A 16292-nucleotide genomic window follows, 5' to 3' on the forward strand; every position below is an offset into this window, starting at 1 on the left:
CCGTTTTATTATATGGTTAGAGAGGCATAGTTGAGGTTGTGTAGTATAAAAACAAGTAGTCCTCAACTTACAATAGTTCATAGTGAATCTGCCACTACTACAGGAATGTTTCCCACTCTAGCCATTTCTGCCAACTGGCTCTATGACAGCTGTAAAGAGAGAAGCTAACCATTTCTTAACTTTCAGTTAGAGTTCCAGGATGCTAGGCGGAGCATAATGGGATAAGCTAATTAAACACAAGCTGCCATTTCAGTTTGTGTTCAAAGTTCTTTGTCTTAATCACAATCTCAGGAATGGTCCAAGCTCAGGCATCACACTGAACATGTTCAGTTTGGAGGGACGGCGGACATTTTCATATTCAGTGACTCTTTTTCCCCACAAGAGTTTAAAAGCGGGAAGGATTTGTGCTTAAATAATTAGCCACCTTGTAATTTGAGATATTGTGTAATTGTGTGCAAGCGGCGTTTTTGTGTCTCCAACAAACCCAAAAACGTAGGAATCAAGCGCTCAGATTCCAGAAGGGTCTCTGAATACCTTCTCACCTGCAATCTGTACTCTGGTGTTCCTGCTCACTGTGCCTGTTCTTTGTCTGTTCATATCCAAACTGCCGCCATTTCTGTGAATTGCATTTTAGGCCCTGGAGATGTACAAGGATGACTGGAACAAAGTGTCCGAGCATGTTGGTAGTCGTACTCAGGATGAATGCATTCTGCACTTCCTGCGTCTTCCCATTGAAGATCCTTACTTGGAGGATTCCGAAGCCTCTCTTGGACCCCTGGCCTACCAGCCGATCCCCTTCAGCCAGTCAGGCAACCCTGTTATGAGCACAGTGGCCTTTTTGGCTTCGGTTGTGGATCCCCGCGTGGCATCTGCAGCAGCCAAGTCAGCCTTAGGTAATGAATGAGGGCATCCAAAAGTAGCCTGTGCTTGGAGAAGGAAAGGACATTAAACTCGGGATGGGACGGGATTGTGGGGTTGTAGGGCACTTATAAAAACACCCTAAAGGATAAAACGCCATATCGTTATCCAACAGAACTCTGTGAAATTCTGTCCAGCCTTTATTTTCTAATACTTGACAATACAAAGGGACTTGAAGGGTTTTTTTTTAAATTTATTATGTGCCATCAAGTAATTGTCAACTCTTAAATAATTTTTGTTCATAAAGATTAGAACTAGAATCTTGGAGTTTTAAGAAGGAACACTGAGGATTTTAGGATATTGTGTTCTGAGTCAGCTTCCTGGAAACTATTAACAAGAAAAGGGTGAACAGGTGTTAATATACTGTTAAGTGTCAGATTACGGTATTTAGATATTGGGAATTTCTAAATCACACTCATTGATTTGGTTTAGTTTTAGTGTAGAAGAGTTGAGTTGAGTTGAGTTGAGTTGCATTGATCTAAATCAAACCCAGTCTAAATCATGATCACTTACCTTGTTTTATTTCATAATATTCCTTTCCCTGCATTCCAGTAATACGTTTTTCAAGCCTCTTGTTTGATAAAAAGCTTCCTCTGAACCCAAGATACTACACTCCATCATTTTTTACATTTTGTTTTGTTTTGTTTTCTTTTGATTTCTTATTTTAATTATTTTACCTTATTTTATCTTATTTTATTAAATAATTTTACCTGTTGTGACTCAAATCCAGTACAACCATATTCTTCAGAAGTTTCTTTTTTTTAATTTCTTGGCTTTTTGCAGCATATTGAAATATTGTTCATAAATATTACATACTAATATTTTCAGTGTACGTGTTTTGTAGGTGCGTGCTCAAAGCCAAATATATGACAGAGCACAGCATGTGTGCTCTAGTCCTGAATGTGTAAAAGTCCTGAGATCTAGAAGGTGTGCCCATTGGCACCCAGGGCCTGGTGTGCCACGTACTTTAAAAATATGCAATTTACTGCTACATCTAAATTCCTGGGTCTCCAATGATTTCTGCTTATTTCAACATTCCTTGTAATCTACAATTGCTTCCTTGGCCATTTCCTACTAAATGGGAGTGGCTCAACAAAATCCCCTACTTATTTTACACTTCCATGCTCCCTTTCCCCCTCCTACACTCGTTTGCAATTCTCTATTTTGCCATTGGGATGAACTCAAGGCTGCCTTTTGCAGAGGAATTCTCCAAGATGAAGGAAGAGGTGCCTACAGCCCTGGTAGAAGCTCATGTTCGCAAAGTGGAGGAAGCTGCTAAGATGACAGGCAAGGCAGACCCGGCATTTGGTCTGGAGAGCAGCGGAATTGCGGGGACCACGTCCGATGAGCTGGACAGAATAGGTGAGGGGGGCGAGCGGGGCGCCTTCCGCGCTTCAACCCGTGAAGCGCCCTCGTTGGACCTCGCCCAGTATGCGGTGGGGACTAAGAAGGGGGCCGAGACGCAAGAGAACAGAGCTGGCCTGGCTTCCGGCCTGGAGCTCACACTCAATCGCCTGGCACAGGGTAAGGGATTCCCCTCGTCATTTCATCTAATCTAACCCTCACCCTGTCAAACTGGGCATACCAAGGGCAGAATATGGAGGGAGAAGGCTTTTGTAGGCAATTCAAGTGTGAAAGTATAGATTCTGAGGCATTCCTTCATGGCAGGCATTGGTTTTTGACAGAGGGGAGGGCAGGCAGAGGCCAGCATTGAAATGTTTTCCTCTTTAAGGAGCCTAACTGTAGTCCTATCTTGGCCTTAAGGGCAAGCAGTTATGAAAAGAGCTAAGTCAGGCCATATTCTAAGGAGCCTCTTTGTTTTATGGGGGAAAGTTAAAATTACGTCTACCTTTCTCACAGCTTCTAGAATTTACCTTCCCTGATCCCTTCATCATTGCAATTTGAATTTTTGTAGGGTGTGGGTGAGAGGCATATATAGAGATCCTAACGGTGGTTTCTTTTCTGTTGTCCCATTTTTCCATCTTTCGTTCAGAAGAAAACTGCCCAGATGAAAACCGGTCAGAACCTCAACCATCTGAAGAGAAGAAGGAGCTGAAGGTACAAGTCGGCATGACAAAAACCGTAAAGAATTATAGGGCCAATTCAACCCCTGAAGCAAGTTTTATGAGGCATTAAAATAAATCAAGAAAGAGGAAAACTAAAAGAATCCTCTGGGGAGGGCCATTTGTGGATCAGAAACCAATTTTTATTTTATTTATAAAATATTCATTTGATTGACCTTTCAATGCGAAATTTCCTGGTCGTGCTGTCCAAGCTACCAGAGTAATTATTACAGATTTTCTTCTCTGTTTTACAGACATTTCTAATTGCAGCGTATGAGGCGAATAACCCCCTTACAGTGGCAGTAGGCCTATCTGGAAAGGAGTAAGAATTTTTTAGTGGGAGTGACAGTTTTCTGAATTGAGCCTTTCTGTTAATGCAGGAACAAAGGGAAGGAGTTCTCGAGGAAGAAGCTAAGGAGAAACTTGGAGAGGTGCCTAGGAAGGAGGATGATAAAAGCAAGGAGGCTGACGGTGAAAAAGAAATGGACAAGGGTGATGGGGACACTTTGGGTAAGTGTCACTTTCCAAGAAATGAAAAGGCTCTAGCTTAAAAGGAGCCCAAGTTGAGTCGGAAGGAAGTGGCCCTGAGTAATGAAGTCTCATCCAGAAATAATTTCAGTGCAATAGAGCAGATCATATAAACCTAAATCTGGAACGCATAAGAGCTCTGTCAATAAATCTCAAGATGCTGTAAACGGTGGCATTGATGATTGTGGAGCAGAGAATGGGCTAGTAGGGCAATGTTTTGCTTCTAGCAGCTTATTAATTTACAAGCATCTGCCACCTTCCTCTCTTTGCTGCCATGTCACTGGTGTCCAAATAGGCAATGCTGAGCTCTGGGCCTTGGAAGATCATCTCCCTTGCCCGTTAGATCATTGTCCTTTCCCATTCTTTCCTGCACAGCTGATGGAGAAAAGGAAAAAGAGCCCAAGGATGGCCAGGAAGAGGGACCCAAGGACCTTGCAGAAGCCGAGGGGGAGCGGAAGACCAAGGTGGAGAGGGACATTGGTGAAGGTAACCTCTCCACTGCAGCAGCTGCTGCTTTGGCTGCTGCAGCAGTAAAAGCAAAGGTGAGTTGCTGGGGAAGGGCTGGGTTCTGCTCTCTGTGTAGGCCAGGCCACTGCAGCTTATAGCAATTGGAGTCCTAAGCCTATTTAAAAAAAAAAAAAAAAAAAAAAAAAACTACTGCCCCTCACAGCCTCAGATTTTCACTGGCTATATCAAAATAACAGACTTGAAATACTCAGTATCCTTGTTGTGGCCCGCCAGCAGCCTGCACGGATTGTGGCTGATCCTGACAACGAGGAGGCTGGTGTGGGGTTGCGCCAGCAGCTGGCGCTCGCATCGGACAGCAAGGAGGCTGAAGAGGATGTGGTGCCAGAGGCAGAGACTCAGCCAGGGCCTTCAGAACCTCCAGAGGCTCCTTCAAGTGGAGAGAGCGAAGTGGAGGAGCCTCTCCTCAATGCTCGAGCACGCAGGGCTGCCAAAAGGCAGGAGTGGCTACTCGGGAGGAGGAGGTCTCCTTGAGAGTAAGGCTTGAGGATAATTGGCCACTCCCTTAGCCTATTTAAGTCACATGCAGTTAGTAATTTCTTGCTAGGAACAACTTTTAATTATCATCAGAGCATTTTTGGAAAAGTCTTATCTTGTTTTCTGGGCTGGTTGCCAACCTTTGCCAGACTTTGGTTTATTCTTGCTACTTAATAAATTTGATAAGGACCGTTGGTGTGTGTCAATATCCTCGGGAATCCAGAGCTGGGGCAGAACAATCCTACTCCATAATGTTGTTAGCATGTTGGACTCCAAGATGAATGGGGTAGCATACAGGTCTATGTAAATAAATACCTTTTTTATTGGAGTATAAGACACACCTTTCCCCCCCCCAAAAGGGGGTGAAAATTTAGGTGCGTCTTATACACCGAATGTAGCCCTGCCCACCCACTGGCCCCCATCCTTTGGCCTCTGCCTCGCAGCAGTTACCTCCTTGTAGCAAGCAGCAAAAAGAAATAGCTCCTTTCAGCTTCAGCACATCCTAATTAGTACAAGTTGATTGGATCGGCCTCCTGACTCTCAACTGTTTTGCACTCAGCTGTTTCGCACAGGCCTCTGCTGCTTGCTGCAAGGAGGTAAATTGCTGGAGAAGATTTTTTTTTTCCTTGTGCTAATCAAGCTATGCTGAAAACGAAAATGAAAGTAAAACAGGCTGTTTGCTGTTTGCTGCAAGGAGGCAAAATTGCTCAGAGGTAGAGGGAGACTTCTTTTTCTTCTTTTCCTCACCAAAAAAGGTAGGTGCGTCTTATACTCCGAAAAATACGGTAGTATTTCCAATAATTGCTGGCTGATAAATAAAACAGTGGCTGGATATTCTGTGAATCTTAACGCATGTACTAGACTTTCCTCTCTGGCTTTTTGAGGGTGGGGTGGAGGAAGTTCTGCGGCATATGGCACTGTCAGAGCTCAAAGATGCCCTCTTTGTTTTGGCAGCATTTGGCAGCAGTAGAGGAACGTAAAATCAAGTCGCTCGTTGCCTTGCTTGTGGAGACCCAGATGAAGAAGCTTGAGATCAAATTGAGGCACTTTGAAGAGCTGGAGACCATCATGGACCGGGAACGTGAGGCAGTGAGTACAGCTGGATCCTCTTAACATTTGTTTTGCTTCCTCTGAGCATTGCTTCTGTGCATGTATGTGCATGGATAAAAGATTACTACTGTTACTACTACTTACAGTTCTACTACTATATTAATACTACTATATTACTGCTGTTGCTGTTAATTTCCTACTTGAAGCTGGAATAACGTGTAGTGTAGTGTAGTGTAGTGACCATTTGTTTCTGCAATCTGACTGGCTGACAGTTTCGGTTCTTATCTGGAGTGATCCATTTTATGAATCTTGAAAATAGCCAGCTGGATATGTTGCAAATGTGGAAAGGACTGGCTAGTGGGCTAGCATTGAAAGGAGAGGACATGATGAAAAGAAGCCCCTTGAGCTCTTCTGTGGGACGGATAGGTTTTATTTATTTATATTTCATATTTAGGAACTGCCCATCTCCCTCTTAGAGCAACCGGTCGGCGTGCAAATGGTTCACGTATCCTAAACTATTTAGAGGGGCACTAAAACTCAAAACCCTAAACTTGAATTGCACCCAAAAAAATTAATGCATCTCTGAAATGTTATATATTCTCTTAAACCCTCTTAAAGCTCAACCAGCTGTCTTTTTAACCCAATAAAGCTTCCAAAAGTTCTTCAAGCATAATCCCATATAGATGGCATTAGGAATTCCTTTGGCAAGTGTGCATGGTCCAGAAATAGTATCAGCTGTTAAATCAGCCTAAACCAGAGGAATATGCCCTGTCTACATTACTCAATTGTTCTACTCATCATAATGCTGGATGAAAGAACACCCCAAATTACGGATTTGCTGCTTCAGAGGGAGTCTAGATCCAGGGATTGGAGGTGGGATTCAATGTGGAATTGGATGCATGTTTGAGTCCAGATATGCTTTATCCCCCTTAAACCAGGAAAATGTCCATTTTTCTAGGTTTGATTTCAGTTTCTAAACCTTCACTTCATCCTCACCGAGGGTGAGCTCTCTGGCTAGGTCTGGCAAAGTGTCTACATTATCGCTGACAATTAAACTCTTTGGTGATCTCTCCCAGTGGTTTCATTTAGTCATTAAATAATATGAAGGACAGAGATCACAGAGGAATTTTATAGTACTCCAGTATCACTATCTGGGTGCTGTTTTTTTCAGGTTTCCTGTGGTGTATTTTATCAGCTCTGCATCTCCATGTATCTCAGACGGGATAGCATGGTATTAAAATCTGTTTAGAAGTTCAGCAACACCAATGGGATATATTTAGGCCCTCATCAGGAATGATTAACGCTATTCAGTGCTGCACTGAATCTGAAATCTGATTTTTTGAATCCATTTATAAATTGTTGGAGCAACTATGATATCATCATTTGATCACTTTAAACCAAAAAAAAAAAAAAAAATGATATGATTCTATTTGACAATTAACTGTAGCAGTTTCAGTCTTCAGTGACTGTTGTATAAGATCCAAAATCCACACAGTTGGTGGAGAAAGCAGAAGAAGAAGAAGAAGAAGGGGGAATCACAATAATATGGCAATGTCCTCTTCTTTGGTGATAAGTACCGTCTTCTGTGATAAGTAACATAAGACACACTTTTTTGTCTCCCAACAGTGGGTGGAAATGTCTGTGCGTCTTATGGAGCGAATATTGCCAAAGCCCCGCCCACCCTCTGGTCCCCACCCTTTGGCTGTTTTTGGCCTCCGCGCGCCCTGTTTTCGGCTTACTCATACCCTGGTTTTGGCCTACGCGAAGGAGGCCGAAAACGGGGTGCGTGGAGGCCAAAAACGGGAGTGCGTCTTATGGTCAGGTGCATCTTATGGAGCAAAAAATACGGTAGCTCTCCTTCCCCACGGCATTTCCATCATCATCATCTTTTAACAACCCCATAATCCCTTGCGGGGTGAAGTCTGGGCAATTGAATGTTTTAATGGCTGGATGCCCTTCCTGTCACCAATGTGCAGTTTTGTTCAGCAGATATATTCTCAGTGTGTCCAGGGAGAGAAATATCTGCCTCTGCCTAGGATTGAACTCATAGCCTCCTGATTGTGAGGCGAGAGCTCCACCACTAGGCCATCGCACCACTCCTATTCCCCATGGCATATCCATCTGCCATTTGAATGCAGGTAATCGTTTCTGCTTCCCAAGCTGAGGACATACTTTGTCCTACGCAAACAAGAGACAAAAAAACAGTGATTATCTGTTACCCAAGCCAGAATCCAATTCCCTTTTTCAAAACTGCAGCCCTTTTGCCTGCACACTGTAGGCAGTGCGATTACGCAGGCCTTTGAGCTTGGAGTCCTTCAGATGATCCTGTGCTTTATGCAAGAACACGCCCAACCAAGTTTTGTTTGTTTGTTTGTTTTATTTGATTTGTATACCGCCCTACTCCCGAAGGACTCAGGGCGGTGAACAGCCAAGCAATAAAATACATAAATACAAAAGTTTAAAAAACCAGTTAAAATCAAATTAAATCATTATTGGCCCAGACAAATTAAAACACCCCAATAATTTAAGAACAGATTTAAAATTTATATATTAAAAGAGGGAGGAGATTAGGCCAGGCCTGCTTGATGGAATAAAAGAGTCTTCACAGCGCGGCGGAAGGTGCGCAGATCCAGGATCCTCCGTATCTCTGGGGGGAGCTTATTCCAGACGGTAGGTGCCCCCACAGAGAAGGCTCTCCCCCTAGGGGTTGCCAGCCGACATTGTTTGGCTGACGGCACCCGGAGGAGTCCCTCTCTATGAGAGCGTACTGGCCGGTGGGAGGCTATTGGTGGTAGTAGGCGGTCCCGTAGATAACCAGGTCCTAAGCCATGGAGCACTTTAAAGGTGGTAACCAAAACCTTGAAGCGCACCCGGAAGACCACCGGGAGCCAGTGCAGCTCGCGCAAGTCATATATTCACATGTCCATACACACATAGACATGGATATATATATATATACACACACACAAACATACGTACATCATTGTGGCCTTCACTATTCCATCAAGTGAGACAGTTTGAGGCCTGACCAGGGAATTTTGCATTTATTTAAGGTTAGTTAATGGGATAAGAATATGGTGTCAGATAGTGACCGGAGAAAACAGATGCATGAATCTTTGCTGGTTTCCTTCTAGCTGGAGTACCAGAGGCAGCAGCTTCTGGCTGATCGTCAGGCCTTCCATATGGAGCAGTTGAAGTATGCCGAAATGCGTGCTCGCCAGCAGCATTTTCAGCAAATGCACCAGCAGCAGCAGCAGCAACAGCAGCCACCGCCACCTCCGGCACTATCTGTGGGATCACAGCCCCTTCCTTCTTCAGGAGCTCCTCTGGCGCCTGCCGCTCACTCCATGCCCATCTCCCAAACACCTGTTCCAGCTGCCAGCACAGTAGGACCGCCCAGCAGTATAGCTCAAGCTGAACAGATGGGGCAGTCTGCGTCAGTTCAGCCACAGCAGTCGGCAACTGGCGCTCCTCAGGCTGCTCCAGGTCAGACTGGACAGCCTTCCGCAGCTTCCCATGGTAAGTGAAAGTGCTCCACTCACTGTGGGCAAAGTATGATGGTCCCAAAGGCTCCAGCACAGCGGTTAAACCCCAGTATTGTGTACTTGCAGTTACAGATTCATTTCTTCAGTTTCCAGATTGGAAACTAAGACCCATTTGCTTAACCTTGGAGAAGTTCTCCAGTCCAAATGGATTGTACTGGGATGGATACATTAATTTAATGGAATAGATGGATGAAAGCAGCTGCAAATGTTTATAGGAAAAGAGGACGGCAAATGGAATATAACACTGTAATTTTGGATTAATCGCGAAGGTATATTTATTAGAACAGGTTCCAGAACTGGGATCAACTTGAGAGGTGCCACAAAACAAAATTTTGGTTTTCTGTCTAGGTTTCTACTAACAATACTGACACTAATAGAGCAGGTGGTTCGATTTCAAATCACAGAAAAGTTTGGGTTAGGAAGGCATCTTGACCACCATGATAGATATTTTGAAATCAATATGAATGATGAAGGGTTAATTCATAGCTGATTGAAATGGCTTTTTGGAGTCACCTTCAAATTGCCTTTTTCCAAGATAAAGGCAAATACTATTTTAAACAAAACAAATTTGTTAGATACTAATGTGAAGCAACACTTGACCAGATCAGATTTTCATTTCTTCAGTAATATATTAATTGGGCTCAAGTTGCACATTAAAGAGTATCTTTAAAATGAGAAAGTAACTATTTATATTGCGTGGCTCCTTGTAAAACCAGTGAGTTTTCTTTCTTGGGAGAACTTTCTGTGTTTTTCTAAATTACAGTACTCATATTCTGGGGAGAATAATTTCAGTGAAAGTTATGATTTTTTCCTACCCATCAGATATCCAGTTTCTTGAAGATCATACATTTGGCTCTCAAGCATCTGGTAGGGTTCCCAAATTAGGATGCACTTGGGGTTGATTAGTCTGTGCCTCTAAGATATCTGATTGTATTCTTAGGTCCCCAAAGCAGTGCAATGTTAAAATCCCAGTTGGATGATAATCTGTTATGTCAAATCTTTGCTTGCTTGCACATAGTTAGCAGACTCAATGCATTCTTTCTCTTTGTCTCTTCTGAAGCCCAGCCTCCGTACCCCAGCCAACAACAATCATCCCAGATTCTCCCAGGGGCGGTCCCAGCAAGCGTTCACCCCGCCATGGCTGGTAATATCCCCTCAGCTCTGCCTTTTGGAATGCCTGCCTCCATCCCATTTAGCATGGCTAGTAACGTAACAGACTCCATCGGCATTAACTTCCCTGCTAACACGCCCATCCATCCAGTGCATGGTAACCTTGCGTGCAGCATGGCTAATCCGCCCATCATCAACGTCTCTAGTGCCCTGCATCCTTCTGCCACCCCTCTGCCTCATGGTTCTGCGGCTGCCCAGAGCCCGGCTATTGTGGCAGCCATGCAGGGCAACCTTCTTCCAAATGCTGGTCTTGGATCAGGTGAGAACGGACCCAGAGATGTTGGTGGGATGGGGGAGGGAAAGAGATTACACTCTGCACTTGTGTCATAATGGGATCTTTTGACTGGGGCTTAGTAAATTAGGTGAATCCAGTCGTGTTTTTCAAACAATATTGCGTGACTTGGGATATCCAGTTGTGGTTTATCACCACCTGTTGCAGTTTATTGGGAAGCTATGATTAAATTGATCGTGGTCATAATTTGTGATCAAACACTCCAAAGTGCTATGACTTGATGGCCTTGGGGTGGCTTCATTGTGGAAGCTTCCCAACTCAGATTCTTATGGCAAAAGGAATGGTTGCACTTCGTAAGTCGATGGTGTATGGGTATTCCTCACCCATTCCTCACCCCCAAATGGAGATAATGTCCACTCTGGGAGAATGTTTGGTATAAAGGGATCCTTACCGCATAAATGTGTACTAGAACTAATTTAGGTTTGACCTGAAAAAAACGAATAAAAGAGCTCCCATCTTCACATCCCTACCTTGGATCTGAAAAAAAGGCTGAGCAAGCTTTTTGTATCTGAGGGTCCACAAAGGGTAGAGTTGGGTAGATCAGCTGACTAGGTAGAACTAAAATTTTGGGCTAGGTTTTTTTTTTTTTTTAAAGGAGGTGGGGTACTTGGTTAAGGAATAGAAAAAGCAATGAGTCTCCTGAAGTACCTAAAATGGGAAAAATTAACCCAAACATATTGATTTGAAAGGGGGGGTTGTGGGGGGGGGATAGTCAGGCCTTAAGCATCCATCAGCCTAATTCTCTCCAATCTCACCAGGTGCAGATAATCGTTAGGCTACTGGGACGGCTGCATGCTACCTGTAGACTGCCCAGCCCTGCGAATTAAATTAGAGCAACTTAAAAGCAGCTGCTCGGCAGTACAAAGAATAAGGTGGTTGGTTGTTATTGCTGTTGAGTCTTTCCGGTAAAGCAAAGCCTATGTTTGCTGCACAAAAACCAATTATGACAGCAAGGGCCGAGTTGTATTTATGGTACTATTTCTGCTCAGTGTCTTTGTAAAAGCCTTCTGTAATTTATCCTATCTTTCTCCCCTTGCCCCAGATCAAGGACCTTCACTGCCACCGGATTCTATCACTCCCAGCCCCAGCACAGCTACGCCAGTCCCACCCTCACAGTGAGAAGCTATGAGCTATTCTTCTGGATGCCTCTTGGATGGGCCCCCTCACCTTTCCAGAAGGACAGGAAACCCCAAATCGTGTTAAACATGGATTCTGTTTGGGTGGGTTTTTAAATGGTTCAGAACAACGATCCAAGGAGGAAGAGAATTCAGCTCCACTGATTTCCATTCCCCTGTGTGTCTCAGCTCTGTCTCCCGTTTCCATTTTTTTTTTTTTTTGTATCTAGTCATATCAAGACTTTTTATTTAAGGAGTTTCTAATTGGTGGGGGAGGGGGGCAAGAATCTATCTCCAGAACAGACAGCCACTACTATTTATAGAAGGCTTTGATTTTAAACCTGTTGAAAGGGGAGTGTAACTCCTTGTATGTGTCTCTCGCTCTTTTTTTTAAAAAAAAATAAAAATAAAGAAAAATATAATAAATACCTCCCATCTCTTAGCAGGAAATCTGCAATCTCTTTTGGGTTGGGACAGTGGTGAAATCCAAATTTTTTTACTACCAGTTCTGTGGGCATGGCTTGGTGGGCGTGGTGTTGCTTGGTGGGCATGGCAGGGGAAGGATATTGCAAAATCTCCATTTCCGGGGCCAGCCAGAGGTGGTATTTGTCGGTTCTCCGAACTGCTCAAAATTTCCGCTACCGATTCTCCAGAACCTGTCAGAACCTGCTGGATTTCACCCCTGGGTTGGCCTTGCCATGTGCTAACTTTTCAGTAGGGCTTTCCGAAGCATTTTTTTTTTCTTTTGGTTCCTAAAGCAAAATGAGTACTGGTTTGTTATCTGTAATTGTTAATTGTATGAATGGATTGACAAATCAGAGTTTCTCTAAGATGGGTGGGAGACGATGGCTCTTTTATGACTTGTGGACTTCGACTTCCAGAATTCCTGGCTCAGAAATTCTGGGATTTGAAGTCCACAAGACATAAAGGGACCATCGTCACTTCCCACCTCTGGTCTAAAAGCATGCACTGTAGCTTTTCAGTGATGAACTGCTAACTGTAGTTTTCCTTCATCCTCCTTTCTTTAGTCATTAGTGATTGGAAGAAAGCAACTTGAGTTTGCATGCCATATTAAGATAGTTTGCTTACAGCTTAGTGCGGCCTATGAACTCAACCACTGTAGCTTGAAAAGAATGAATTGCAGTTTAGCACTCCAGCAAAACCCGGCCAACTCGGAGACATAAGTTTAGCACAGTCTTTTCTAGGGTTCTTCATAGCCTACCTTTGAAGCAGAATCCATGAGGCCATGTGACATGCTCCAGGGATTAGGAATCATTGGCTTCTGTTCAGTCTCTTAGGTGAAGAAAGCTACTCAGGATGTATAAATACAGATAGTCCTCATTAAATCATTGCCTCAGTTAGCCACTGTTCACAAACAAAATGGTAATAAACAGTAAAGGCATTTTTCAACTAAAGTGCATACAATTCTGTACCTGACAACAACACATGCCAAACTGAGTAACGCTGGCATTGCTGTATGAGAACTGTATCTAAATGCAAGGGCAGCAACTAACAATATTTGTCGCCTCTTGCTCTCTTCCTGCTCTCTTGCTGTCCTATGTTTCACTTAGCAACTGTTTCGCTACAATAGATTGGGGGAAGTGCTAAATAAGGACTGCCTGTTCTTGTGTCACAAGGAGCAGCTGGACAAGTATTTTCCTATCATATGAGAATATTCGTGTGCAATCTCTAACTTTGCAGCATCCTCTTTATTTTCTCTTGGCTTTGGCTAACAAAACTAACAATTTTGCTGCTTTTTGACCAAAAAATTTTGCTTAATTTTGACCGAACACCTTTTGTTTTGGAATGTTTCGTTGAAAATTAGACCAGTTTTCATACTGGAAGGTTCACAACAAGGGAATCGAGTTTAAAAACAGCTGTTTTAAAAACTAGAGTACCTGAACATTTGGGAAGAAGAGTCTTTTCTCTTGACTTTACCACTTAATAGCTAAATTAATTCAGAGTAAAATTAAGAGTACACTCCCTGTCTAACAAAAACAGTGATGAACTGTGAAAGAAAAAGTAGAAGATTAAAAGCAGTTTTTTAAAGAAGTCAGCAAAGGAAGGAAGTGACCTCTGATAAATCTGATGAGAGTTAAAAGGAGCATTTGAGGTCAACCCCTTGTCTAATGCAGAAATTCAAATTAAAGTATTCCCAGGAGATAAGTATCCAGTCTTTGCTTGAATGTGTTGAATGAATGAGGCCATTTATCTGGGCCATTGGTTCCACTATCAAACTCTTTTTACAAGTAGGATATACTTTTCTAATCTATTGAAAAACATTCAAATATTCAATGTTGGATAACCATTTATCTGAAGTGGTATAGGGTTTCCTGTTTAAGTGGGGTTGAACTAGAAGACCTCCAAGGTGCCTTCCAACTCTTGTTATTCTATTCTATTTGTCTTTGCCATAGCTAGATTTTTGAGATTGCAAACATTTCTTATGGTGAGCCTGATTATCTGACAACATGATTAAGGGAGGCAAGACTTTATGATGGGGGGGGGGAGGGACACAATGAAAACTACTCTCTTTCCTTAGACAATTCGATTTGAGCCTTCAAAAGATTCATTTTTATTATTTGTTTAACATACCTATGACTGATAGATCTTGAAGCAGTTTGGGATGCATATACGGTAGTTTATTAACAACAGATAAATGAACAAATTTTTATTTTCCATGAAGTACTTATTTAGAAAGCAAAAGATAAATGGGTGATGGGAATGTGAGAAGATAAACCTGGAAGAAGGGTTGTGTGAATAGTAAGCAACATTTTTTTTTAGTTTTCTGTAGATTCCAGATGCTCTAGAGGGCACTCTTGTTCTAAGGATTTTGTTACTCAAGATGATTTGTTGCCTCAGATTGGGATTCTGAAAATTATGGTCTGTATCCATCTTAATATGGCTAAGAGCTACTGCACCAATTACATAAAACTGTCCTAAAAACAGTATCACAACAGGCTGATGTTTAATTTTCTTTTGAAAACTTGCCATTAACCAGCTGTTTGACTATCCACAGGTAACAGCATCTAAAATGGTTCTTACTGTAAAGAGAGTGTTAATGGAAGTGCAGAACACACACAGGCAAATTGTACTGAGGGTCAAATACTTTTTCATAACCGAGCTGACAGAAGTGGATTTCCCCCCTCCCCCTCCCCTTTTTTTTTTTTTAACCGCTGGCCATGTAGAAATAGAACACGTAGCCAAATGTTCTATGTAAATATTCTGTGGAGGGCTGCAGGATGAGGATCAAAGTGCGGGCATTTTTTTTTTTTTTTTTTTTTTTTGAAATGAATCTTCTATGCAGCTTCCGACTCATGAGGTAAATGATGTTTCAGTCTCCCACTTAACATAGGCTTGCTTCTGTGATGCTAGCTGGTTCTCCCTGCTGACTCACAGAGCAAGAATCCATGTCGAAAATAGTTGTTTCTGCTTTGCTTTAAGGAAGGCATTGCAGAATTGAGTTGGCAATTTCATAAGGTGGTGGTGATGACGAACGGGTAGGCGAAGCTGCTGCCGTCTCCTTTCTCACTGAACTCCCTCCTCAGCAGGCACCGCTTCCTGCTCAGCGTGCTCCAGCGCTCTTGCCTTTATTTGGTCCTGCTACGGGTGCTGTTAAGAGGTGCTACTAGCTGTCTCATTCGGCCACAAATACCTTCTCTTCCTTTTAAGAAAGGCAAAGCTATCCTTGGCTTGGACAATGGAGCTTAGTGCCTGAAAGGGGCATCGATTTAATGCCAGATTTTCCTTATGCTAACCTATCCTCGGGAGTCCCTTGGGAGTTGGGCGGCATATAAATACAATAAATTCAATTCAGTTAAATCCTATGTTAAAGCAGCTTGTGCAAATAAAAAACAGATCGGAAGGAAGGAATTAGCACAAGGCCACACTGGAATAATGCCCTGACATCTACATGTGCTTCTAGGAGACTTTTTCCAATTATAGCAGGGAGCCATTTTTAATGGCCACAGCACTGAATAACACCCTAGTTATTCCATTGTATTTCGTTATTTCCTTCCTATTTGTCCTGTTTTATTAAATAAAACATTTTGAAGTCAACCAAAGGCTGCATTGTTTATGAATCCTCATAAGGGAGGCAAAATTCCAAGCCAGTTTCATAAGCTCCGTTTGCGAGCTGAATAATGAATGATGAGCAAGATGATCCAGGAACTCAAGCCTAAAGCTTTGGTTACCTGCATGTTCCTTTTATTGCTTGTTTCTACTCTTGGCAAGGTTGTTTCTAATGATTCACTGCGGATGCAAGAATACAGGTAGTCCTTAACTTATGATCACAATTCAGCCCAACATTTGTTGGTAAGTGAGACATTCATTAAGTGAGTTTTGCCCCATTTTGTGACCTTTCTTGCTATAGTTGTTAAGTGAATCACTGCAGTTGTTGAGTTATTAACAGTTAAGTGAATCTGGCTTCCCCAATAACTTTGCTTGTCAAGTCGCAAAAGGGGATCACATGACTACACTCGTCATGAGTTAGTTGCCAGGCATCTGAATTTTAAATCGCATGACCGTGAGGATGCTACAATAAGTATGAAAAATGGTCATAAGTTACTTTTTTTCAGCAGCATTCAGCCATGGTGGCGCAGTGGTTAGAATG

At 42.8% G+C, this 16292-nt stretch overlaps 1 protein-coding gene across 8 annotated transcripts in view; it reads left to right on the forward strand.

Moving 5' to 3' along the window:
- SMARCC2 (SWI/SNF related BAF chromatin remodeling complex subunit C2) overlaps window positions 1–12118 on the forward strand; it is a 34966-nt gene extending 22848 nt beyond the window's left edge. For 3 of the 8 annotated variants that reach the window (XM_070937843.1, XM_070937847.1, XM_070937846.1), the window contains 9 exons: window positions 635–893; window positions 2119–2442; window positions 2912–2976; window positions 3362–3491; window positions 3885–4051; window positions 5466–5600; window positions 8696–9080; window positions 10167–10535; window positions 11611–12118. In XM_070937843.1, coding sequence (XP_070793944.1) covers window positions 635–893; window positions 2119–2442; window positions 2912–2976; window positions 3362–3491; window positions 3885–4051; window positions 5466–5600; window positions 8696–9080; window positions 10167–10535; window positions 11611–11687 — 1911 coding nt within the window. In that variant the 3' untranslated portion in view covers window positions 11688–12118. The remainder of the gene's footprint in view (window positions 1–634; window positions 894–2118; window positions 2443–2911; window positions 2977–3361; window positions 3492–3884; window positions 4052–5465; window positions 5601–8695; window positions 9081–10166; window positions 10536–11610) is intronic. The other 5 variants (XM_070937848.1, XM_070937850.1, XM_070937851.1 and 2 more) reach the window with 4 other exon arrangements.
- Window positions 12119–16292: the final 4174 nt, after the last annotated feature.

This window comes from Pituophis catenifer, unplaced genomic scaffold (genome assembly GCF_029215685.1).
Source record: "Pituophis catenifer annectens isolate HBS135680 unplaced genomic scaffold, rPitCat1.0.hap2 SCAF_2, whole genome shotgun sequence".
NCBI classification, from domain to species: domain Eukaryota; kingdom Metazoa; phylum Chordata; class Lepidosauria; order Squamata; family Colubridae; genus Pituophis; species Pituophis catenifer.